The 26,296-nt window shown below is 42.7% G+C and overlaps 1 protein-coding gene across 11 annotated transcripts in view; it reads right to left on the bottom strand.

Annotated features, from left to right (window-relative positions):
- Positions 1-26,296, bottom strand: part of TEAD1 (TEA domain transcription factor 1) — a 264,526-nt gene that overhangs the window by 73,750 nt on the left and 164,480 nt on the right. For 10 of the 11 annotated variants that reach the window (XM_032639100.1, XM_032639095.1, XM_032639099.1 and 7 more), the window contains one exon: positions 989-1,053. In XM_032639100.1, the coding sequence (XP_032494991.1) occupies positions 989-1,053 (65 nt within the window). Of the gene's footprint in view, positions 1-988; positions 1,054-13,611; positions 13,627-26,296 lie in introns of those variants that run through there. The other variant, XM_032639101.1, reaches the window with a different exon arrangement.

The following is a 26,296-nucleotide window of genomic DNA, read 5'->3' as shown; positions in this document are numbered from 1 at the left end:
TCTGTGCTGACTCAGCAGTGGGCTCCAGGGGGCACGGGAGCGTTCCTGGGGAAAGCTCTCCCCGTCATAAACACTCAGGAAAACAACTCATCACTGAGCAGAGGACTGGAATCTGCTGCTCAGGTTTAACGAGACCACAGTTGAGCTCGCCTTTTGGTTTGATTATAGTTTTTAAAATTCATGCCATTTCAGTCAGCATAGGTCAACATTAAAATATACATATATACTTTTTTCTGTTAACAACTCACCCATGAGGTTGGTTTGATGGTTTTCCCCCCTTCCATTTCTTTCTTTTTCTGTTTTTTGTTAAACACTAATTTCTCATCCGTTCCAGTTCTGAACTGGGTCAGAGATTTGGGCTGCTTTACATCAGAAGGAACGAAGAGCGCCAGAACGCTGACAGAGGGCAGAGGAAAATTCCTGACCCTGCTCTGCACAAAGGTATTGTAACTTCATTTCAGTCACAGCAGCTACTGACAAAAAGCCATAGCTTAAGGAGCAACAGTTCCCTGGACGCACATCATTCAGCCTTATATTCCAGCCAATACTCGTGGCTGCTGGTGTTACTTTTTCATCGAAATGATGACTAATATGTAATTGTTCCAGGATTTTACAATGCGCAAAATCTCAAAATTTCATGACTTGCAAAGTTTACCTGCACCTGCAGCTTTTGCAATGTTTGCAGATGCACAGTTTTGGAAAGAAATTTAAGTTTTACGATACAGTACAGGAACAGTTCATACACTGTCCTTAGCGGTGAAACTTTCCCACATGTGTATAGAAGGAACTCCAGAGACCACATAATAAAAGGTCACTGAAATGATGAACAGTGAAAACTGAGCCAATTTCAAACACCTACAACATTGACGTCCTTACAGGGAACTCCAATCGGGGGCTCCTAGGAGCCAAAGCACAGACAGCCACTGCAGCCAAAATGCCTCCTTGGGCCATTCACTAACATGCACAATTTCCAGGTCGGTTGTTTTACCTGCTTTCTGGTCCTCGTCTTCCCTGTCCTGAGTTTGATGTATCTGGCTATCAATTCATTCCTACCTGAAAGAAAGAAGAATTTACAATAAAGTAGGTTACTTTGGGGTGAGGCGGGGGAGGGGGGGGCCTCTGAAAAACTAAGAATAGAATTCAGAATCAGGAGTTTTTGTTGCAACTGTAAGTTTATTAATGCTAGAAAAATAAAAAGGACAATCATTTGCAAACAATATTTCCTAGGAGAAATTAGGACGAAGGGAATTTAATTATGAACTACAGTCAGCAACTGAGGAGAGAAATGTGCCTTTTAAAAATGTGCCTTTGTGTTTGCATGCTTGTCCCTAAACGGATGGTCACTTGTATAAAAAACAAATACAAGGATTAGTGTGGGAGTATACAGACCTGGTTCTGTTCTAGTCTTATTTTTCATATTCCTTCTCACCCAGGTTTCTACTCAGAGTTAGCTCCAGTTAGAGTCATAAGAGCCACGAGAGGATGAACTGCTCTGGCCACGGAAACATAACGAAAAGAAGCTACAGTATGAAGACAGACACCCCCCTAAATGTAGTCACTGTGCCAGTAACAAACTATACACAAAACCGTCAGCGCCCAAAAAAAAAAAAAAGACTCAACCTTTTCCAAGCTTTATTACCTCTGGGGGAAAGAAAACGCCTTAAAGTATAAACAAATACCTCTGGTCCCTACTCCAAGAGACTGAGAAATCTCAAAGAGACGACCTGAACTATAATATAATGGGAAACTACACCCCCAAAGCCAAGTGGGGAAATGTATTACTAATACTATATGAAATATAAACGCACTCATACGGGACACGTGGGTCCAAACTGCCACTATAATCATCACGTATTACCTAGTGGTCTAATTTGTGTTTGCCGTCTTACTCCCCACACATACTGCATAGCTGAAGACAGCAAGAGATTTTGTTTTGTTCCCCAAGGTCTCCCCAGCACGCAGCACACTGCTGGGCACACAGAAAGAAGAAATGAGGAACTAACACAGCCTCTGGTGACAGAGAGTACCACAAGTCCCAGACCTCCCCAGCAGAGTAAAGAACTGGCGGCCCTGGTGAGAGTGTCTTTATGGGAATCTGGCCTGAGAATTCTAAAACCTCTCCCATCGCTGCCTAGAACATTCCTGTAATTATGGCTCTGTTCTCCACCTGCCCGTGTTAGGACCGTGCAGGATATGGTCGTCACTGGAAGGCAAGGGAATCGTGGAATCTTGGGACTGGGAAGTACTTCTGAGTCATCCTTTCCTACCCCTAAAAGTCTAAGTCCTTATGTAAGCCAGCACTTCTAGAATTAAGGAAGCAGCCCATGCTATCTTAAAATATACTGAAGAATTAAAAGACCCTCCTTATTTGAGGCTTCCTGTAACTTTCATCCCCAGATTCTTTTTGTTCCCCTTAATAAGAACAAGGCTAGTTCTTAATGCACATGACTGCCTTTCAGATATTACTGACAGCTTTCAGGTCCTCCTGCAGTTTGTATCCAGGCTAAACCTTTCCTGTTCCTTTGTTATCTGTGATAAGCTTTGGAACACTCCCATATCCATCCTGTGACCATCCTTTGTCTAGTTTCCTTTCATAGCCTGGAGCCCAGAACTGTAGTCACCTCCCTGGTCTTAAATACTCCACCTCTGTTAATGCAGCCTAACACTGCACTAGATTTGGGGGGAAATCACAATAAACCGTCAACTGATGTCAATTTGAACTCTTAGGTCTTTTTCATATGGCCTCATTCTCAGATATATCCCTACCCCTGTTCCCAGTCTTTTCATGCGTAGTTGGGATTTTCAGATCCAAATACAAAATGCTGTGTGTATTTCTATCACACTTCATCTTATTAGATTAAGCCTGTCATTCCAGTCTTTGAATCTCAGATCCTGATTCTGTGACTGAACTTACCCTTTAACCATAGGAAAAGGACCTCCAAATTCAGTTTTGAGGACTGCTTCTCAAAGCATTCTCTTTCAACTTTTGAGAACTACCAATATCCCCTGTAGTGTCATCGGGTCTACTTCTCCATCTCTCAGATGGTTGTACAGATTTTGCAATTTGTTTCAAAGGCTGGCTCACAGCAGAGCCCAGCTAGGAGTGCCTAATTACCAGAAGCCAGACCTAAATGACAATGTCTGCAGCGGAGCCAAGCATCCTCCAGCTCAGGGCCTCACTGTGCACCCTGTTCAGAGCTGAGTGGCCAGGACGAAATAAATCTAGGGCTCTGAATTACATGCAATTTCATCTGAACCTTGTCCAGATGGGAAAAACGTCTCCTGCCGCCCCCCATTTGCTTATTTTCTAGGAAAGCAGACAGAATAGCTCGATACAAGTGGCATACAACCTATATCACCAGTTTTTAATTTCTTATGGCATTTGGTTGAATGAATGAGATCAGTACCTAGGACAGCCACGTTTGACTGTGCACCCTGTGGTTTATGCAGTGGCATAAACAATGTCAACTCATAATTTGATTAAAATGCTTCTAAAGACCACTACTTCTACAAGAAGACCTCATTGAGCATCTACTACGTGCTGAGCGCTATGCTACATCATTTCATGGAAAGCTGGTCATGACTCTCATGTCCCTGGTTCTTTACATGAGCAAGATTACCTTTCTTTTAAAAGCCTGTGTTCTTTCTTTCATACCATGTTTCAAGCCACGAAGAGTAATTAACTTGAAGCTGCTATGTGTTCCTTCTTGCCCTGCCATAAGGAATATTGCTGATTCAAATTACAAATTCAAATTCCACTAACACTAAGCATCTACTGTGAACTCAAAGCAGACTGTTGATCATTTTATTTTTTGTGAATTTTTAAAATGACGATAAGGGTGGTTTTGTGCACAGAAAACATTAGTCAGGTTTACCTGGCTTTAGAAATGTTTACTTCATTTGTTCAGTCATTTTTTGAAAAACCTTAAATGCCCTAGCTCATTTTTTAAGTTTTCAGTTCAACTTACAGATCCTGTAATTTTTATAATCACTTTCAAAGGGCCATCGGATTAAAGTTTGGTCCATTTTACAAACCTAGTTAAACTCCTTCAAACATTTAAACTATGTTATTTATAATCTATAATTTATTTAATTCTTTTAAATATTAGAATTGTTTGATTTAACTTACAAAACCTCCTCTTAAACAACTCTTAGAAACCTAATAAATTCTCTTAAGTGCCCCAATATTGCTTAGAAATCTAGTTAAGACTTCAACCCTCCCTAAAATCAAGTCTAAGTCTGTTACTTTATTGCATGTTTTAAATTGGAAATACAGGCTAATGTGTTATGTGCGCCAAATTATTTTAAATATGCATACTGAAGTACTCACATGCACAAATCCTTTAAATAAAAAGTATTAACACTATGGCTCTGATTATATTAAAAACTTCTACATTCAATTCTAAATCTTCCCAGAATTATAATATGCTTACCCTTTAAGGAAACAAGTATGTCATTCCAAATGATTTTGGAATATCTTTTTGGGTGCCTGGGGTTGTACTTATTTTACTAGGTTCTGAATGAATTCTTATTAGCAACCCTGATAGGACTTTCTGAGCCCTATTTATATTTCTATAGCATGGCCCTCCAAACGGGTTGGATTCATACAATTCAAAGCCTTGGATTTGAATCATGGTACTAAGGTACAGAATTCTCCAATCAAGGACCGGGAACTCAGGGACACCAAACATCACGGATGTAACTGGCAGTGGGGCTCTGGTCCATACAACACAGTTCTGTTTCACAGCCATGAAGAATGCTGGTTATTAGAAATGTTAACCCTCATTTCTCTAACTCTCGCTTCCAAAAAAAAATACACATGTACACATATAGTGGTGCTTGATCCAGTAAACCTTACATTACAAAAGTTACTTTCAACTAAGTTAACTTTAAAGTTAATCATGACATTCCTAAACTATTCCTACAGTTATGTGGGTACCATCTCTCCCTGTGCCTTACATGATGCCTGTCTGGTGTATCAGGGATATAAAGACAGCCTAGCCTGCTGCCCACAAGGAGTTCACTGTCCAAAACAAGGGCTAAGGTAGAGGAAATCAGCTCTACGTGTCAGACAGCAACTGAAAGAGGTTCTAGTAACATATGTGGGTAATTAGCCACAAATAATTCCAGAAATCTAGAAAGCCTTCCCCAAAGTACTGGAATATAAGCTAGCCTTTAAAGATAGATTACATTTTCTCCAACATTATAAAAAATTTCCAACATACAAAGTGAACACTATATACACGACATACCCACCATCCAGATCCTACCTTCACTTTTTCTTTATTCGCTTTATCACATGTCACTCCATCTATCCACTCTTCTACCCGTCCACCGAGCCATCTTATTTTGTTGTTGTTGCATTTCAAAATAAGTGGCAGGCATGATAACATCCCTGCATCCTTCAGTGTGCATATCATTAACTAGAGTGATAAGACTGATTTTGATAGGCAGAATGGAGGGGGTACGCTGAAGACCCTTCTAGACAGAGGAAGCAGCATTTTAAAATATATATACAGAGGAAACTGGGGCTCCTAAAAACCAGGCATGCTGACCCTCAAGCTCCCTTGACCACTGCACACTTTCTCTTTCTGAGCCCAGGAATCTCCAGGTTCTACATTCACAGCATCCATGAATCATCTCCTTCACTCTTCTCTATAAATACCTGTAATAGCTTATAGAGCTGAGTGGCAATGTCACACTTCACCACTAAGTGTCATTATACTACAGCTTCTCTGCAGCACAGAATGTCCTTTAGAAATGCACACCCTATCACTTCTTCAAATCTGAGATGCAGCAGCTGCAGTTGCCTTTGCTTTTCCCACAGGCAAGAGGCAGCAGCAAAGGCAAACAGCCTGACCTGTCGCTTTTATACTGTGATCCTCACTCACTAAGTGCTACGATCCAGTTTTTATTTTCTTCTTCCTTTCTCCTAAGTGACATAACACAGTTGAAAGTGAGCCCATCATTGGCTTTTCCAGCCTCCCAGATTGCTGTGAAATTTCCGCTAAAGGGGCAAGAGAGAGAGAGATTCCGACAGAAAGGGAGTTTGCGCTGTGCTTGCCTTACCCAGAGAGAAGACTGGTTAACGTTGTTGTGGGCTTGTGTGTAATGGGATGTGGCCTCAGGGTCATGTTTGAGGCACAGCAAATGCAGGGTCTGTGGCTAGAAATTGTAGCCCAGAGACACTCGGCTTTAACAGTGTAAGAGCCACTTTGTAATTGAATGGAGTCAGGGAGCCACAAAGGAAGAAGTAACAAATGGAACCTCCTCTTCCCTGGCTGCAGCCGGGTCTGAAGGCTAACACATACTCCGGCCTGGGGAAGGGGCTTTAGTGTACTCTAAGGAAACCTCTGTTAGCCCTCTCTTTGCTGGGAGGGACATGGGAGGATTCCCCCACAGGTTTTTCCCATGTTAAAAAAACGAGAATCAGATGGAAAACTCAAGCTTCTTCTGACTGCTAGACCAAAGCTGTATGAAACAGGCACTGATGCTATGGTTGTAGCCATATGGTCTTCCACACCCCCTCACAAGCCTTAACTTGGCCCAAGGGCACTATTTGGCTGTTCCTTGTGAAGACCCTAAGCTGTCTGAGCTCTGTACCTGAACACACAATTGCTTTCATGGCCTGCATCTCCTTGCCCAGTGCTGCATGTCTGGATTCTGCCCACCTCTCAAATGCCTGTCCTTCATGAGCTTTCCAGCTGGGAGAGGTCAGGTCCCCTCTCCCTAAACATCCACAGCCCTTGACCTTGGCCTCTTTACTGCTGGCTCGTATATTTTCTGCCTTGTATTTGATCGTTTCAGCACACGTCATGGCTCCAAACAGAACATAAAGTCTTTAAGAACAACAACCAATGAGGGAACTCCCTGGTGGTCCAGTGGTTAGGACTCTGGGTTTTCACTGCCAAGGGCCCGGGGTTCAGTCCCTGGTCGGGGAACTAAGATCCCACAAGCCACGCCTTGAGGCCAAAAACAAAAAAAAAGAGCCAATAACATCCATCTTTTCTCTGCCTCCCCTTCCCAATCAGCTCAATGTTTATGGAATGAATTGTCATCAGGAGCAGAAAAGAGGCTCCTATGTCCCTACAATCCAGTTTGACACTGAATCATCAGCATAAACTGGAAAAAGATGACCCAGTGAGAAGAAGCAAAGAAAGATGTCTTCTACGAGGTGACAACACCACAAAGCATGATTCTGTCCTCCAACACCAGCAGCAATGCCCAATGAGAGAGTGATTTACAACGGACTTTTCTTGGGTAAGATTCTATGAGATGGTGTTAAAATACTTTCTAGCTCTGGACCTCTCTGTATGACCTGAGGTTCATGTAAAGCAAAAAGTATCTTAGAATATGAAAGCCAACAACCAAAAAGCACAGGTGTAGGGTACACTGCAGGAACCAAGTGTCAGCTGCTAGGGAGAGGTCTACAGAACGGGGATGTTGGATGAACCTGTCCTGCTGAAGACCTGGGGCGTCTGTATCTATGGATACTCCCAGAGGAGGCAGTAGAGACCATTCACTGACCTGTGAGGAGTTAATAATTAGCCATTTCTCACACACTGCTTCATCACCCCAGCAACACTGGGAAAGAAAGGAGGTCTACCAAAGCTGGCCAGTCACCCACCGCACCTACAGGGCACAAGCAACATGCTAGGATTCTGGGGGTAAAGAGATGCCATCTCTGCCTTCAGGGAGCTTACATCTGTGAAGGACTCTCACCCGTGAGAACAGACTCAAGTCACCCTACCCCTCTCCACGCCTCTCAATCATGGCACGCATCAGAGCTGACAAGTTCCATTTATCTGAATGACTGCATGATGAACACCTGCCTCCCCCACTAAAGACAGGAATTTCCAGAGGAGCAGAGACCTTGTGTTTTCGCTCATCGCTGTGCCCCCGGTGCCAAGAATACAGCAGGTCCTCAGAAAGTATACACTGATGGAAAGAATAACTGAATGAGAGGGATGGAGAACCAGAGTGGGGGAGGGCTACAAGGTTTAGATTGGGAGTAAACGAAGGCGCACTAAAGAGCATTTGAAATGGTCACAGAGTGTTGTTGCCAATGAGGAAGTTTAGACACCAGTGTCTCAGTTAATCCCCAATATAAATCATTGACCAAAAATCAGCACCAACCAACATGGAAAATCACCAGGATGGGCCAGGCAGCCCATTCTGCATTGCCAGAGGCTGGTACTGCATGTTCCCCATCTAAAGTCTTACAAAATGAACTGGTGGCCTTCAGGAGGTGAACACTGGCAAGTCTCTAAAATAAATATCCTCTGTCTACACTCACCCAGAGGTTTACAAGGAACAGCTTTAGAAGGAAGAATACACACACGAAGGCTGTGTTAACCCTGGTTGGTCAGAACTTATTCCTTGAATCCCTTCAAAACGCCTGGCAATAACCCAAGTCCCAACTTCTCTGAGTTCCCATCAGTCAATGGCAGCTGATAACATTATCAAGTGATGGCTCCATAAAACACCGTGGTCTCCTTCATCTTAGCTAACAAACTACACATTTGCATAAGACTACAAGGGTCGAAGAGAGACGAGCAAGTAAAAATGTCTAATGTTATGCATTGAATACAAACAATCCCTCCATGTTGAATTCTTTTTGTTGTGTTTACTTCCAGAAGGAAAAAAAATATAAATGAAGAAAATTTTTCTAATGGCTCATTCTTTATGAAGCAATAAAGAGATGCTACACAATCACCTTTTTAAAAAAAAATTATTTACTTTATTTATTTTATTTTTGGCTGGGTTGGGTCTGTTGCTGCGCGCAGGCTTTCTCTAGTTGTGGTGAGCAGGGGCTACTCTTCGTTGCGGTGCGTGGGCTTCTCATTGCGGTGGCTTCTCTTGTTGCAGATCACAGGCTCTAGGTGCACAGGCTTCAGTAGTTGTGGCTCGTGGGTTCTAGAGCTCGGGCTAAGTAGTTGTGGCGCACGGGCTTAGTTGCTCCGCGGGCATGTGGGATCTTCCCAGACCAGGGCTCGAACCCGTGTCCCCTGCATTGGCAGGCAGATTCTTAACCACTGCACCACCAGGGAAGCCCTACAATCACCTCTTTAATCCTCTACCTAGCCTTAATTACGTTATGCCTCTAGTTGCTCTTTCTAATCCATCCTATATACAGCTACTTGAAACACACCTCTGGTTCAGCCACTCTACTGCTTCAAGACCTTCTGCCTATAGTCTAAAGGTCAAATTCCTTTAGTATAGTGTTCAGTATGGTCCCACCGTCTGGCCCTAACTTTTTTTTCATGACACACCATCATCACCTTAATCCATTTTACTGCCATCAAAATGCACACCTAGCTTTCAGCTCCCTGAACCATCCTGCCATTCTAAGGTTTTGCTCACAAGTACAATATCCCTTAAGGTCACCAATCAAAAGCCTTCCAGGTCCAGCTCAGATACTCTTTCTTTCACAAAACCTCCATGAAAGGCCTGAAATATGCACTAGGCTTGGAGTGTGTGAAGAGGAGTGAGCCAGGGAGCCAGGTACCTGGAGCTCACCTCACAGACCAGTGGCTGGGAAAGACCACAATACTACAGAGCAAACTGAAACCAAATACACTGTGAGTTAAAAACAAGCTGCCTGGGACTTCCCTGGTGGCACAGTGATTAAGAATTTACCTGCCAATGCAGGGGACACGGGTTCAATCCCTGGTCTGGGAAGATCCCACATGCCGTGGAGCAACTAAGCCTGTGAGCCACAACTACTGAGCCAGAACTCTGAAGCCTGCGTGCCTAGAGCCTGTGCTCCACAACAAAGAGAAGCCACCGCAATGAGAAGCCTGCGCACTGCAACGAAGAGTAGCCCCCGCTCGCCGCAGCTAGAGAAAGCCCGCGCGCAGCAACAAAGACCCAACGCAGCCAAAAGTAAATACAAAAATAAATTTATATATTAAAAAAAAAGAAAACTGCCTTGTATATACAAGTGGGGTGAAGGGAGATGGCTTGACTCTGACTGGGAAGTAGCACAGATTCCCCATGCTGCCCTGGGCCCAAAGTACTTTACTTCATGGGTCAGGGCACTGCCCACATTGTGGCTCTAGTAAGAGTTCCTTGTGTAAAAGACCATAAGCTCCTGAAAGGTAGGTTCTATATCTTCAGCATTTTTGTGTCCCACACACTCAAGGATGTTAACAGACTCTAACCCTGTCGACCCCAGTGGCAACCTAAGTAGACCCCCTACCCAGAGGCTCTCAGGAGAGTGTTCAGTCCTGACAGTTCCTGCCATTCATCTTGTGGGCATTCACCTTCTCTTTCATGCCCACATCTGATTACGTTGCTTTCCTACACCAACAGGTCCCCATCCATTATAAGAAAGACACACACTCCTTAGCTTGTTACCTAAGGCTAACAGCCCGTTCCTGTACTGCTATAGTAGCTTCATAGAGTTCCCCTAGCCATCACTATGCTTTTCCACACCTCTATGTCTTTGTGTAACCATCTGTCCTTAAATGTTCTTCTTCTTCTCCTTTGCCAGCAAAACTCCTATTTATCCCTGTAAGCACCAACTGAAGCATTTCCTCCTTGACATCTGGGAGCTTTCCAAACTGAGTTAGTCGTTTCTCCTTCGTATGCTCATGTACTGAGCAGATAGCTCGGCTGCTGCTACACTGCCATTACTTACCTACAGGACTATCCAGTCCCCTCTTAGAATAGTGACTGCTCTATGGACAGAACCCATCTGGTTCTGACTCCAGATCTAGCGCCTATTAAGTAGGTGCTCAGTAAATGTTTTCAATTAAAGGAAAAAAAAAAATGAATGAGCTCTCCTCTTCCATATGAAGAAAATCAGAAAAAAAACAGGATCTAAAAAATGAGTACCTAAATTGGATAACAGCATTGTCAATACCATCTGAAATCTGTAGGCCCTTTTACAGTTACAACTATTTTAGTGAGAGGCGGCACAATTCTCCAGACTCTCGTCCTGAGCTCTTAGCTTGGCTCAAGTGTGACCAACACATGCTCTTTTCCTCCTCACCCCTCTCTCCCCCTGATGACCTCCACATGCCACAGTAATATGGACCTGGTCCAAAAAAAAAGGTAATCCAACATTAACCCAGGAGAGTCCTGTTAATGAAAAACTTTGGTAAGAACACTGTTTATTTATTAATTATTTGGCCTTAGAGAAGTGTGAAATCCACACATTTGAAGTGCTAAAAATTGCTGGTCTTTAATGGAGATTCTTTAATAGTGGCATTGCTGCAAACTTTTTTTTTGGATTCAGATGTATCATTGCCTAGATCTTCTCTGGGAAATTTGAACATGTACTTATTAGCTGTGTGAACATGGGAAACTTGCTTCACTTCTCTGGACCTCTTTTTCATTACTTGAACTGACATACATGGTTTCTGTCCAGGATACCATACCACATGGCATCTAGTATAAACCTACAATGTTTCTACTTTTAACGCTATAGAAATGGAACATCTTTTCCACGCTACACTGAAAATGTCCTCAAAATCTTTGCATTCATTACCCTAAATCATCCAAATGATATGGCCATAAAACCTGTTTCTAAGTAAAAGGAGCCCTTTATTGTGATATCTGAATATTAAGAGGGCATCATGCAAATTACGTAGTTGCTACAATAATCTTTTAATTTAGAATAGATTCTTCCTTGAATAAAATAGCAAGAATTAGGTTTTTGCTAAGGGCTAAATGAGGCCAAAATTATAATTTGTGGCAGACTGTAAAATTACCTCTATGAATAGACTGCAGGCATTGCATTAAATGTCCCAACCATGTCATCAATGGTCATCATGCAGAAGTAAGAAAGGCCCTGTCTCAACCTAAAATGCAAGAAGTCCAACATTCTAGAAGTGGAAGAGGAGGCCACTTTGGTTTTGTATATTCTCATGGTAGTGGTGGAAATTTTGGAGCAGGACCAGGAAGGAACTTTAGGGAGGATCTGATGGATATGGAAGTGGTCCTGGATTCAGGGGTAGCTTTCATGGCTATGGAGGAGGACCTAGAGGTGGCAATTTTCTAGGTAGCCCTGGTTATGGAGGCTATTAGCCAGAATCATGGTGGAATAAGACATAATGTTATTCCTTTAAAAAATTTTTGTGGGTGTGTAGAGTTAAGAAGCTGTTGCACGTTTATGATTTAATAAAAATTATTCTAAAGGAAAAAAGAAAATAAACAGCATGTCTCCCACTGGATTTCCGGAATTTAGTTGTCAGTGTAAAAACACAACTATCATTAGAAGAATTAAGCATCAACTTCTGAAGTTATATAGCAGTAGCTATACAAAGGTGAGTTATGCAAGCATTAAAATCCAAATGACACTCACATAGGATTACTTGCTGCTTAGAAAACATAATATTCGATAAAAAGAATTCTAAATGTCTAGGCACTTAGTAATTCTTTTAAAAATAATATGGAAACCATAACATAAAGAACAACATTTTAAAAAATGCACTCAAACCCAAGAGACTGAAACTTGGGGGGGGGTTAAGCTAAATGAAATAATATTGGATGACAGGTAGGGACGAAGTGAGATAAAAGAAAGTGAGACAATACCTACTGTGTGAATACCTACTGTGTCAGCACTATTCAAAGCACTGTGCTTATACATGAATACATTTAGCCTTCATTCCCACCTTATTCCCGTTTTATAAATGCTGAACCTGAGGTTCAAAGAAGAAACTTGCCCAAGTTCCCAAACCAGTTAAGTGGTGGAATTGGGATTTGAACCCAGCTTTGTCTTCCAAGCTCATTATGCTTAACATCAGACAAACTGCTCTGAAAATAGCCTCTATAATAAGTTAACTTCTCACAAGATCATTACTAAGTGCTTAACCAAAACAAAATCTTAAAGGGGGCCCAACCCAACCACAAAGTGGATGGAACTGTAATATACCATTTTAAAAGTCCATTTACCACCTATAATACAAGATAAAACCTCACCTCTTCATGCCTTCAAGGCCATCATAATCTGGCCACAATGTAGTCCCCGTCCCCTGTTCAGTAATATCTGTTAAGTATCTTCTATGGCATTGCACTAGGCACTGGAGGAGATACACACTGGAATAATAACATGTTCTCTGCCCCCAAGGAGTTTAGATTTTAGAAGGAGAATTGAGGCAAGAAGCCACACGTCTGTAATAAAAGGCAGAATATTTAGAAGGAGAGGAAACATACTGAAGAACAGTTTGAGAAAAGTCCAGAAATGTTTCCTCCCGTGGTTGCCACGTTCTCTGTCATTTACCCAACTGCGCTGGACGCATTAGACTGCTCTCAAAATCAGGAGTATCCAAAGGCAACAATATCATCAACGAGAAAGCAGTGGCCTATGAAATGGGCTTTCATTTTAGCTAGTGATCAAGCAAAACAAAGAGATTATTAGCTCTTTTGGTTGAGTTTTAGATTCAGGAGAGTTAACCCATTTTTATTCCTTTTAAATTTCTAATTACTCAGGTAATATGCAATATATTCTCTGTAAAAAACATAACTGTTACACATACAAGCCCACTTTTTGCCCTTTCTCCTGCCTCGCTCTACAGAGCTATTGTGTCCGTTGGGTGCTATTCCCTTTGTGTAGATTGACCTGCCCTCGCCCCTCAGTCCTGTCCAAATCTGCTGAACACTTACTTCTGAGTTGTCAAGACCCGGTTCCAAAGGCACTCCCCCAGCTCCGTGACAGTTTGTTCTGCCTCTTCAGCTCAGCAACCTCCATGCAAACTAGCATAGTGCTTGCCATGCACTCTTCCTGTGCAAGTTTTTGCTCCCTTTTTTTTTTTGACAAATTAGGAGCTTCTTTAAAGCAAGGCCCACGTCCTGTTTCCCACAGTATCCCCCGGCCTCTAACTCCTGGCATTGTACTCAGAGCTTGCTACTTAATGATAGCACTGCTGCTGATTTTAGCCACTTCTTGGGAAGAAAAAATATATTTGAAGAGGTGACATCATGGCACACAGGAGGTGGTGACAATGTTTTCTTTGAAGAGGCAGGAAGACAGGGAGGGAAAAGGAACAGGAAGGACAGAAAAAGCACTGTGCTGGCAGGACTGGGATATAAAGAAGAACACAAGAGTTCGAGGAACTCACAGCCCAGCTGAACGCTTGTGAGCTGCTGAGATACCCATGCACCCCGAGACACCTCTCCTCTTCACAAGCTCCAAGAAACGGACAAGGCACACGTATCATAACTGAGATACAGGGGGCAAAAAAGGACACTGAGTGACTGCTCCATTCCCTAGTGGACAGGACCCGGAAAACTCAGAGCCTTTCCCTCTTCAAAATTAGCTTGCTAAAGCCACTCTGTTTTTAATTCTTGTGATCTTTAAGATTTATCATCCTGCCTCAATTCACCACCCTCACAGAGGAGAACACTCAGTATTTAACTGAGAAAAACAAATTTTCTAAGAAACGGCTAGAATAAGTTAGAAAAAACTGGATAAAATGGAAACAAACCAGCTCACTCCGGGCTGTATCCTGGGTAGCCATGGTACTTTTTAAAGACAGGGAATATGGACAGTCGACGTGGCTTCATCTGCAAGTTCGTTCACCACACACAAGTTTGATTTTGTAAAAGGCAGAGCCCAAACTACTCTTGACTCCAGCCCTGAAGGCTGCTTTGCAAAGATATCTCAGAGTGAAATTATTCAGCAAACCCTTGGTGGATAGAAGGTTCCACAAGTCAACAACCGCTTAAGCAGTTTAAACCAACAAGCAAGATGCTCTCTATTTAAATGCTATGAGCGTATCTATTTTAAGCCTTTAAAAATCCTTTGGGCAGGTGTTTAAGCTGTGTACAGACTGAGGCTGGGGAGGCTCTGGACGAGGGGGAGGGCGGGCTCCACTCTTCATGCAGGCAACATTTTGTTCAGACAATCTTCCTGCAGCAGGTCATGTGACAAAGGCCACATAAACAGCATCTGGGGATTTTCAATTACAGACCTTCGCCCAGCATGCCTGCACTGTAATCTCTACCAGATGAGGCTCAGGCCTCCCTATTTTCAATAATTCACACACTGTGTACACATAACATGACAATAAGGGCATTCACGGTGCAGCCTGATTCGCAGATCAAAGCTAGCAAAGGGCCAGCTGTAAGCATGCTCTGCTGCTGGATGATTCGTGCTTTTCACGGACTTGGAAAGACGCTCTGCAGGACCTGGCAAGCCGGCCTCTTTCCTGTGCGGTATGCTGAGCAAACTCTGAGCATGAACCAGGCACAGCCTCCTGGGATGTCCAGAGAGGCAACTCATTCCATGTGCATCTGCAAGTAGTGGGCAGCTTCAAACTCCAGCCTACTCAACAAGCTGCCTCTCGGGAAAAGGTTGCCTTGGGCCGGTGCAAGAGCCATGCAAAACCTCGCCCACTCCCAGGAGCAGGTGGTTCTTGAAAACGAGCCTGTTCTAAAAGGACGGTAAGGTTCTCGTACTTAATGAACCCACAGCCAGGTGCTCCGAGTTTACAAACCCAAGGGCTGTGGAGTCTCCATTCAGCCATCACACACACAAGCGACTCAGACGCAAACTACACGGAGGTATCTATTTAACGCATGTTACAGAGCTTTGAGTCTGGGAAATAAAAGAGGACACTCTATTGTTGTTACCAAAATCCCCACACGTTAACTCAATTAACTTGTGTGTGTGTGGACCAACGCGTTTAGCCACTGTGGGCATGTGCACGCATGCGTGCCTGAGCACTTGAAAAGCATTCGGAATGCTCAAGTCCACAGCATTCCACGTGCCTACTGCCCTGCAGGGAGAGCTGCAACCGGAGGAAATAAGGACACCGCTTCCTCATATAAAGATTTCATACCCGTCAATCAGGGTAGGACCCCGGAGAAAGCCGTAATGGTGACTTCCTCAGCAGCAAACACAGGCTGCTCACAGCTGTGAGCTGGGCGTCCTTACCCCCTTTTCTCTCTCATTCAGGATGGTTTCCTCTTAATCACAATAATCCCAAAAGTGCTAAAACATATCAATCGTTGGGTAAGCCCTGCCTACAAAGGGCCAGCCGGCTGGCTTTTATGGCCTTGTTCAACAGCAGCTGATACTTCATTCAGTGACAAATCCAATTTAGCAGTTACAAGAGGTTTAGCATCCCTGAAAAAATACTGGGGTTGATCTGGCGCTCTGAAGTCAGCAAATGCTCCACTGCCATATTGTTGCGGAGATTATTCTGCTGTCATGTCTGGGTGTCTACAACCAACTGTCTCGCACCTTCTCTACCCTTGCCCCCCACGAGCTGACGGTGATGCTGGTGGCAACAATTTAATCCCCGGATAAAAATACAGGCAACAATCATACTTGGAAACTGACTAAATAATGTGACTTTACCACTGCCCTCCTCTCTCTCTCTCCCTCTCTCTCTCTCTCTCTCTCTCTCTCTCTCTCTCTCTCACACACACACACACACACACACACACGAGTAACTGGCTCCACTTTTCAAAAGGAGGATTTCTACAATACCTTGAAGGAAAAGCTATGGGGAGAAATTAATTTCACTCCAACCTTTGGATTCTGGGTCAGCTCTGAAGAGTAAAAGGAGACAAACAACATGTAAAGATTTTACCCTTGGACTGAAATTCGTATTATTAAAAAACTCTTGCAGGACTAATGTGAAGACCTGGGAATTAAATTCTTTACATTCATTTTTAACATCAAAATGTTAAGACAAAGAAAGGCGTTGAGCCATGGTGGAAGGAAGCAAATAAACTGACAGAAAGAAAAATTAACTTTTGAATTTTTAATACACGCAATATATACATATATATGCATATATACACTTTATAGATTATTATATAAATTCAAGTTAAAAGAATCTCCAAAGAAAATAACTCAGATAATTTAGCTACAAAAGGGATACACAACCAACAAAATGCCATTTTTAAGCAACAGCACAAAGTAATTTACAAAGTAGAATAAAAGGGAAATGATCTAATAGGAACATGGGCTGATTATTCCTTTAATATTAGACTTCGTAGTCAACAGTTGGTTTTTTATCCCAGCTCCAGTTTTAACGATACCAAAAAAAGTGACCACAGAGACATCTGGTTTAAAAAAAGAAAAGTTTTCAGTGCCATAAATGAGATGTGCAATTGTGACTGGCAAGATATCAACAATGGAATATTCCATAGAGTTTTTATTTCATGTGGTTTTAAAACTTTATTCTTTTCTCTGGATTTTTTAAAGCATACACTGGAAATTAAAACAAAAAGCAAACATCCAAAGCCTGCAGACTAGAGAAGACATTTAGCTTCTGCGAATAACAATCCATTAGATTAATATTTTGTCAATGTCACTTATCACAACAAAAGCAACGGGATTTTATAATTTACTCTAAGTCTGGATTGATTAAAATTCAAAAAACCACGGCAAAGCTATATTGAATTTTGTTTGCTGCATTGTAATTACTTACTTTGTAGCTGACTATAAACAGTGTTTTATTACAGCCACAAAAATGCATTTAAAAACTAACAGTAATTCAGAGACACTAGAAGGACCAAGGGAACAAGTCCCATCACTTCTACTCTGAACATCAAGTTAGTCTCTACATTAATGCGACATCAGAAAATGGGGACCCATGATCTTTCTCCATTCTAGGGGACCTGTGGGTCTGCCTAAGTTGCCTTCCCTTAGAGCAGGGCTTGGACCCCCTGAGAGCACAGATTTGGCACAGCCAGATCTATGCACCTCCTTCCTAAGACAGAGAAAGACTCTCACTTGGCTCCAACAATGAGATAATAGAGGCTGCCAGGCATGATGGATGACTTAAAGGCTTAAAACTACTATTTGCATCCTCCAGATAAACAATTAGATGGAAAAAAAAATTTTTTTTCTAGAGGCAGCTTCCAATACTGTTAATATACCTGGCAGGGGAGAGTTAGTTTAGTGAAATGAAGACTTACTTTAAAAACATTTGTCTGAGCCATTTTCTGAAAGTGTCTTTCTGCAGTGGAAAGAAGCAAACCATCCATTTCGGATAAAAAACCAAGTTTAGAAGTTCAAAAGTTAGAGATGTATAACTCCCTTAAAGTTAGTATCAAGGTTTTCAATGCATTTGATTACTTAATTTTTCCATTCCCTTATTTTAAATCCATAATTCTTAAAGGCGGAATAATAAAAATTCACTTATTGGACAAGGCAGGCAGGCATAAACATGATTTAAGCATGAAAGAGAGGAAACAGCCTTCACACGCACTTGCCAGAGAAAAATTGGTGGTTCTGAAACAGCATACAGGCAATTTTCTGGAGCTCATGAGGATCCAGGGGGCAATGCCTGAGAAATGACAGAAACATGTTTGAAAAGTCAACCTGCATTTCTCTAGAATGAATTTACAGGACAGGGCAGGAGTACCTCTGGAAGTTCACCAAGCCTCCATTAATAAATGAGGCAGCAGTGCAGTTTCCATGGCAACAGAGACTCCAACTCTCCAGCAAGCTTAGTGCATAAACGCCAAAGGTTTCTCCTCAAATCTCAACTTCCCGTTTCCAGGTGCTGACAAAACCAAACATACTTTTAAGCCTGGAAAAACAGTGCAGGGGTTTTGAAAAGGGATTCTCATAACACTGGCTTGGTCAAAGTGGTGTGGCAGCTTCACAGACAGAACTCTGCAGCTCCATCTTGCTATAACAGAGGCCTGGAGCATGATTTTAAAGGGAGTTAAGAGCCCCCTGAGAATGTTCCATGAGTTAAATATATTTGCTGTACTATTATAATGTGTTACGACAAGTTATATATCATTATAATAGGCTCCCATGATTAACATTAGTCTGACTGTTTTTTCCTTGCTCTGTAGAAATCATTTGAGGATAGGATCAGCTTGCTCACCAGTATGGGCACCTGAGGAAAACTGACTGCATTTCTTTAACATACGTAACCTTGAAGCTTATACTTCATGATGTCATGATACATTTTCAAAGGAGACCTTTCCAGAACCTTCCATATGAACAGGGAAGTGTGGTGCAGACCTCAGAACTCTGCCATCAACTAGTCACTGACTTTAGGGGACACTTATTAACCTTTTTACGCCTCAGTTTCCCCAAAGGTCTAATAATGCTGTAATTTCACAATAATGATGAGAACTCACTGCTTTTACATTCCTTCCAAACACAGGCAGTCAGAGAACACCAGAAAGCACTGGTGTCCTTTGATCCTCCACCTTCCATTTCCCTCTGAACACTGAAAGAGCTGAGTCTCCAAGGTCCAAACCAAAGGAAGATGGCATACTTCCCAGTAAATCCAAGAAGCTACGAGAAGGGCTACTATGCGAGCAGTGGCAGAGGAAGTGGAGGTATGGAGGGATTCTTGGAAAAGCACAAGAGAATTCTAAACCAACCCTCCAAGAACAAGGCAAAACCAGCATTCAGCACAGAGTTCTCCCTGGAGAAAAATGATCAAGGAGAATAAGTCCAGTCTGTGCGCTCACGTAGGGAACACACTTCTTAACCAGCATCCGTCCCAGTCACCTCAAGGGCTGTGCTAAGAGGACAGAGACACTCTCTAAAGCCAACGGCTTCTGACTACCACCGTACCTTATGGGCATGACTTGGGTACAGATAGCTGAGAGTATCAAAGGAGGACAAAAGGCAGCTTTTCTGCACCCATGGAGCTTACAGTCTACCCTGTGGCATACAAGAGATGCAGGTAGGAAGAAAAGGCAGATCCACAGGGTTTATGTTTTTAAGGGTTTTCCTTTTTAATTCTGTTCCCTTGCCCCCCAACCCCTTTCACACAGGAATAATCTAGTTTTAAGTCCCTCTCTGCATCCATATAATAGTGTAACTTCCCACACGAGTACTGCCTTTAGCATGTTATCATGCTAAAAGGCTTTAGCAGACAGTAACAAATTCCTGACAGCTCCGACGATAACCTGAAAAGAGAAAAGGTTTACCATTTCAATTTTCAGACAGGTCTGGCCTGGGGACAAATCAGTTGAAAGACAAAGAGGGTAAATTTCCAGTATGACTCCCCTTGTAAAAACCATAAAGTTACTATCCAGGGGGAACAATCAAATGTCTACCAGAACTCTGAAAGCCACTGCATATCTAATTCCATTCCAGTCATGAAATCACATACAGGGAGCCGTCATGTATGTATAAATTCCCTTAATATGAAGCCTGTGTCTCATTTTTCTACCTCTGAGGAAAATGAGGTTTCTGGTGTGAATGGGGCCGTTCTCTCCCTGAAAGGAGACATGCAGAGAGCTGGTGTACCTATTAACATAGCCAGCATCCCCAAGTTACATGAAGAGCACAAGGAGAGACACAATGACATCACTGAACCCTAGACCCAGGCGTCAAGGGCCAACAGATGCTCTTTCATGTCATGATTAAGAATATAAGTAAAAGTGGAGACAGAAAGACCCTTACTCAGAAACAACCATCCCCATTATATGAATTTTGACTGACCTTTCTGTACAATTTAATTACAGACCCTTCAGCGTGAATGAGCAACTGGGAGTATTTATTTAGCTTGGTTTATGAAGTGAGTAGCTAGAGGGACAGCAGAAGATGAGCTAAGTTTGCTATAGTGAGACAGCCGTGCCAAGAGTCTAGACTGCATCCTGCAGACAATGCAAAGGGCCATCAGATGTGCTCAAGGAAGAGAATGCCTGAACATCCTACCTGGGCTTTGAAAAGCTAAATCTAGCTATGGAATGAAGATAAGAAATCTAGCTATGGGACGCAAACTAGACTGACGGGGCTAATCGGAGGCAGGGAGATGGGCAACAGTTCAGGTGAGAAAGGTGATGAAGGCCTGAATTTGGGGAGTAAACCTGAAGAGAGCAGGAGAGGAGATGGAATCAAATGAAGAACTGCCAGGTCTTCTTGACATATCTGGTGTGGATGGGAAGAAACGATTTCCATGGCAGCTGATGTTCTTTTTTTGTTTTTTGCGGTACGCGGGCCTCTCACTGTGTGGCCTCTCCCGTTGCAGACCACAGGCTCCGGACGCGCAGGCTCAGCGGCCATGGCTCACGGGCCCAGCCGCTCCGTGGCACGTGGGATCTTCCCGGACCAGGGCACGAACCCGTGTCCCCTGCATTGGCAGGCGGACTCTCAACCACTGCGCCACCAGGGAAGCCCCGGCAGCTGATATTTTTAGCTCCAAGATGGTAGTAACAACTTAGAAACAAAGAATACGGGAAAATCAGAAGACTGGAGCAAAGGAGCCAATAGGTCTCATTTGGGGTATTTTCATTTGAGAACACAAAAGGATTTCCACGTGGAGCCATCCAGCAAGTAGGTGGATGTGCAGGGTTGGAGATTAAGAGATTCAGGCTGAGCAGGAGACACAGGTCCAGTAGTCTAGAGCCTGCTGCTGGTAACCAAACCCTGAGAGCAATGAATGACATCCAGGCAAGAAGTGTAAAAGAAACAGGGCACTGCGGAGAACTGACAGAACAGAAGAAAAGGAATCAGCAGAAGAGGCAGAGAAATCGAAAAGAGACATGTACTTGGTCCAGTGATATCATGGAAGGCAAGGATAGATGAAGCTGAAAAAAGAAGAGTGCTATAAAAAGTCAATGATAGGACCTCCCTGGTGGTGCAGTGGTTAAGAATCCACCTGTCAATGCAGGGGACACGGGTTCGAGCCCTGGTCCGGAAAGATTGCACATGCCGTGGAGCAACTAAGCCCGTGCATCACAACTACTGAGCCTGAGTTCTAGAGCCTGCGAGCCACCACTACTGAGCCAGCGTGCCACAACTACTGAGGCCCGCGCGCCTAGAGCCCGTGCTCCGCAACAAGAGAAGCCACCGCAATGAGAAGCTTGCGCACCACAACAAAGAGTAGCCCCCGCTCGCCACAACTAGAGAAAGCCCGCGTGCAGCAACAAAGACCCAACATGGCCAACCAACCAATCAATCAATCATATAAAATGCTAGGGAAAGGTCAAGTGGGATGAGAACTATGAGGATATGTTACACGGCACATTAAATTACATCTCTTCAATGCTATATAATAAACATCCTCACATGCAAAAGTAGTTGTGGTTAGAGGTGAGGCCCACCCATCAGTTTGGTCTAGTTCAGTTTGCTTCTCAAGTGGGATTCTAAGGATCAAGGGGCCCTTCGAGATTTTTACACAACTCATATGGTCTCATATGCATAGACCTTGGTCACTGACCTAGGAAGTGAGGGAATGAATAGAAACATATCCAAAAGCAGCTACTGAATGGTGTGTGGTCTGGGAGAGAGTGTGGACAAAGCGGCGCCTGTATCGTGCAGACCTTTGGTAGACAGTAAGGGAGGTGAGGCACTTTCCCAGACGGATGCAAAGACTGGGGGTGCAGGGCGATTACACTCCCTGGTCAATGGCAAGCAGAGCTAAGCTATGGATACAAGAGATCATCAGTGAAGATATTCTGTGAGAAAATCAGTTATATGTATTTTACAATAAAAAGCATGTATATTAGTATTTATAAATTGTGTGCTACACGTGCTTTAGATTAGTAAAAAGTTTAATCAACACATTGATTTTGTGTGTCCATGTGCGTGCGTGCGTGCGTGTGTGTGTGTGTGTGGTTAGTTGATTGAAAGTATTTACCAGCACACCACTGGCTATCACCTCTTTATTCCAGTCACTGCTTCTAAAACTTTCACCAAAGGGGCAGCAGGTTCCTAAATCAGCAAGAGATGGCACATTTGAGGATCCTAAGTCACTCCCTTGCCAATGAGTCTCTCAAGGGTGCTCCAACCAACTCGCACAAGTTAGAAACCCCACAATCATGCCTGGCTTCCCCTTCTGGTTCCCAATCCTTACGCAATCATTCAGTTACATAAATACCCATCTCTCAGGCCTGCCTATAGCTCCAACCTTCCCTGCCTCTTCTTTCGGACCTTTTGAAGTAGCCTAACTGCTTTCCTTATCATCCATCTCTCCCTGCCCCACTCTCACCTTCCTTAAGGCTGTAACCAGAGTGATCTTACATAAAATAACAAGTCTTATCATATTACCTTCAATGTCATCTTCCTATCCCTGGGCTTTCTATCTTGCAGACTCCTACATCAAGAATGCCAACCCTTGTTGCTACCTGCAAACTTCTATTCATTTTCCAATAAAGGCTTCCATGACCTACAATTAATGATTCCCTGCTCAGGCTCCCTACACCCACCCTGCGCTCAAAACCACATTCTATCATCACTGTTTCCACAACCACATTCTCTACTGGTCTAGGTACTAGAAACTAGGAACTAGATAGCAGGAGCTTTTTTCTGTAACTCCTCTAATTCTCAGCCTCCAGGATCCCACCTAGCACATAGGAGATGATCAATAAATGTTGACAGAATGAATGGACCAGAAATGTACACAGAGTACGGACTGTACTTCCTTCTGAAGCCTACAATATTAAAAAAAAATTTTTTTTAATAAATAAGTTGGACGGAAAATACTATTTTGAAAAAAAATATTATTTGGGAATTGTCCTACATCTATGAAAAGCAGTGCTCAGAGGTCTTTCATGAGTTGCTTGTGTAGTGACATGTTTGTTTTTCAGGAGAAATTTGTAAGCCTGTTTTCAGAGTTTGAGCCACACGGATTTTCTGTTGAGAAACCCTTTCATGCCATGTATGTGGTTTCTCATCTACCCAAGCCTCATAATGACAAAATCTTATCACAAAAACCAACCAGAAAACAATGAAAATATTTGTAACCATAATGCCTAGACTTAAAGGAACTCTCTCAGCTACTTTAATATTAAACAGAGTCAGAAATGTTTGGCTTTAGAAGACACTGTAGGGATAACTTCAACAATTTCAACTTTCTTTGCAGATGAGAAAATTAAAGCAAAGAGAAGCCAAAGACAATGCCCAAGGCCACACCACTCATGAGTTTACAACTGGGCAGAACTGACGCCTCCTGACTCTGAGACGGTGCTCATTTCAGAACCACTCTATGCTAAACCTTAGTTTTGTACCGATTTTCTACTTAGATGTTAAAATTTTTCTTTGAAGTCCATGTCATCATTAGCATTTAGTAAATGCATAAAACGGGCCCTTAACTTTGCTTCCAACAGGATTTAAATCCAAAATTCTTCTTTAATTAGACAGAGAAAGTTAATCTGGATATATCTGGAATTATGTCCCAGAGTCTATTCTGATCACAGTCACAAAATCAAAAACTTAAAGGTTGATCCTCCCCTTGAAGGATCAGTGGCCTTGGAATGTTCTTGGAGGCCACACAGCATTGTCTACATTCAATATTATCCGAGGACAATGCAGTGTTCCCAGTGCCCCTCAACAGTGGAATCCTGTCTGTCATACATTCCTCCTGAATGTATTCAAAGTTTCACAAAAGGAGGTCCCATGTTCACAAAGAACCCAAAACTTTTGTTATTAGGACTCACAGGGACATGTGGTATGTCATGAGGTAGAGTAGTGTTTTCAAAATCCCATAAGCGTTGAAGAGAGAGAATGAAATACCTTCTTTTTTAACTGGATTGATAATATGGCAGAGATAAGAGGAGGCAAAAAAGACTAATTTTGAGTAAATCCACAAACATGAAAGATGACATCTGCTGTCACTTGAGTCCTTGCTTTACCCCATGAAGGGTTGTCTACCAGGGCGGTGATGGCTCATCCCTCCTGCGTTGCCCCTCAGCCAGGCCTGGCCCAGGTGCACACCTACAGTCTTCTGCTGGGGGAGGCATTCTGGTGGCCCTTCATTCATAACTTCAACCTTAAAAACTTAGAATCCTCTCTGCAACTACACAACTTCTCTGACTCGTTCTCTATGGATCATTCCTTCATCCACAGAATGTCTGAGCCAATTAAATCTCAGCTGTTAAGATATACAGAGTAATAGAATTTGAAATGTATTATGCAACTCTGTCCTACAAATCCTTCCTTGTAATTTCTAAATGCATCTACACTGCAGCACTTGGGAAAATACTGAATAAATCTACATTTACCCTTTATGATTTTAAGCTTCCTTTAATGTTTCCCTTCAACTTTCTTCTTTCCGACGGAAGGGGTCTAACGTCTTCAGCCCATCCGAAGGCGATCCCCAGGATCATTTTCACGGCCAGCAAGCGTGCTCATCTTTTAACATCCTCCTGCAGCAGCAACATAACACTGGGCATGACATTCCAGGGGCCCACACGAAACAACTGGACAGGACACTCAGATAAAAATACTGATACCAGATCTTATATACAAGGCAGACTTGGTGGTTTAGAAGGAAGGGCCCTTGGCCTGGGTATCTGGAGACCTAGTTCAAACTCCAGTTTGAATTTGTCTGAACCTTGATTTTCTTGTATGTAAAAAGGGTCTAAAACTCCCTTATAGAACTGTCGTGAGGATCAAGAAAGAACATTTCTATGAAATCGGCTGGCATGGTCTCTGGCACATATCAAACACACTGTACACGTCAGATGAACCCCAAATTAGCTATAAGTAAATTCATTTCTCATCACTATTATAATTTCTCATCTACATTACTGTAAATGTGACCTGAATGCAATTACTCCCTCAGTCCAACAGAAACAGGCTCACACCCCTCCAACATTCATCACTGCCAATTAAGTGAGGGCAAAGAGAACGTTCACACCTCTGCAACTTTTTGTTTCCCTCAAAGCACCACTGCACCTATAGAAAGAGTGGTCAAAAAACATCGAAGGCTAATTCACAAAAGAAGAAACGTAAATGCTCTGATGAAATGAGAAAAGGTCCATCCTTACATATAGTCAAGACAATACAATGTTTAACAATTCCTTATATTTGGTTTAGTTTGTTTCTCTTTTCCCCACTGAGAAAACTATGACAGACATCTCTGAGCAGCTTCCTTCCCTGCCCCAATATTCAAGATACTATCCCTAAATTAAATTAGGAGCAAAGATTATTTTTAAGTCTTCTGATACGCATAATCAAATTGCTACCCAAAAGGGTTGAATCAATATATTAATAAATACTCCCAACAGCAATACTTGCTCCTAGGAACATTAGAAAATGAGTACAGGCAAAAATGGGTATTTTCTTGTTGCTTTACATTGTATTGTTCTGAGCAGAACACAAACAAACATTATATTTAACGGGAATGGTTTATGCTATACCTTAAGAAAGCAAGATAAAATATACATATAGGATGATTCCAACTTTGTAAAATAAAAATTAAGTCATGTAAAGGAAATATATCAAAATGTGGCTGGCTCTGGGTGATAGGAATTATAGGTGGATCTTTTCCCCTTCTTTATTCCCCTACTTTTTGTTTGGGCAATCCATCTCACTCCTGCACCCACCTGTGGAACACATCGCCTGCAGAGGCAGCACCTGTAGGTGGTAGATGAGGGCAGATGACAAACCCAACCAGAGCAGTACAGGTAT

This window comes from Phocoena sinus, chromosome 8 (assembly GCF_008692025.1).
Source record: "Phocoena sinus isolate mPhoSin1 chromosome 8, mPhoSin1.pri, whole genome shotgun sequence".
Taxonomy (NCBI): domain Eukaryota; kingdom Metazoa; phylum Chordata; class Mammalia; order Artiodactyla; family Phocoenidae; genus Phocoena; species Phocoena sinus.
This window is presented reverse-complemented; position numbering and strand designations above follow the sequence as displayed.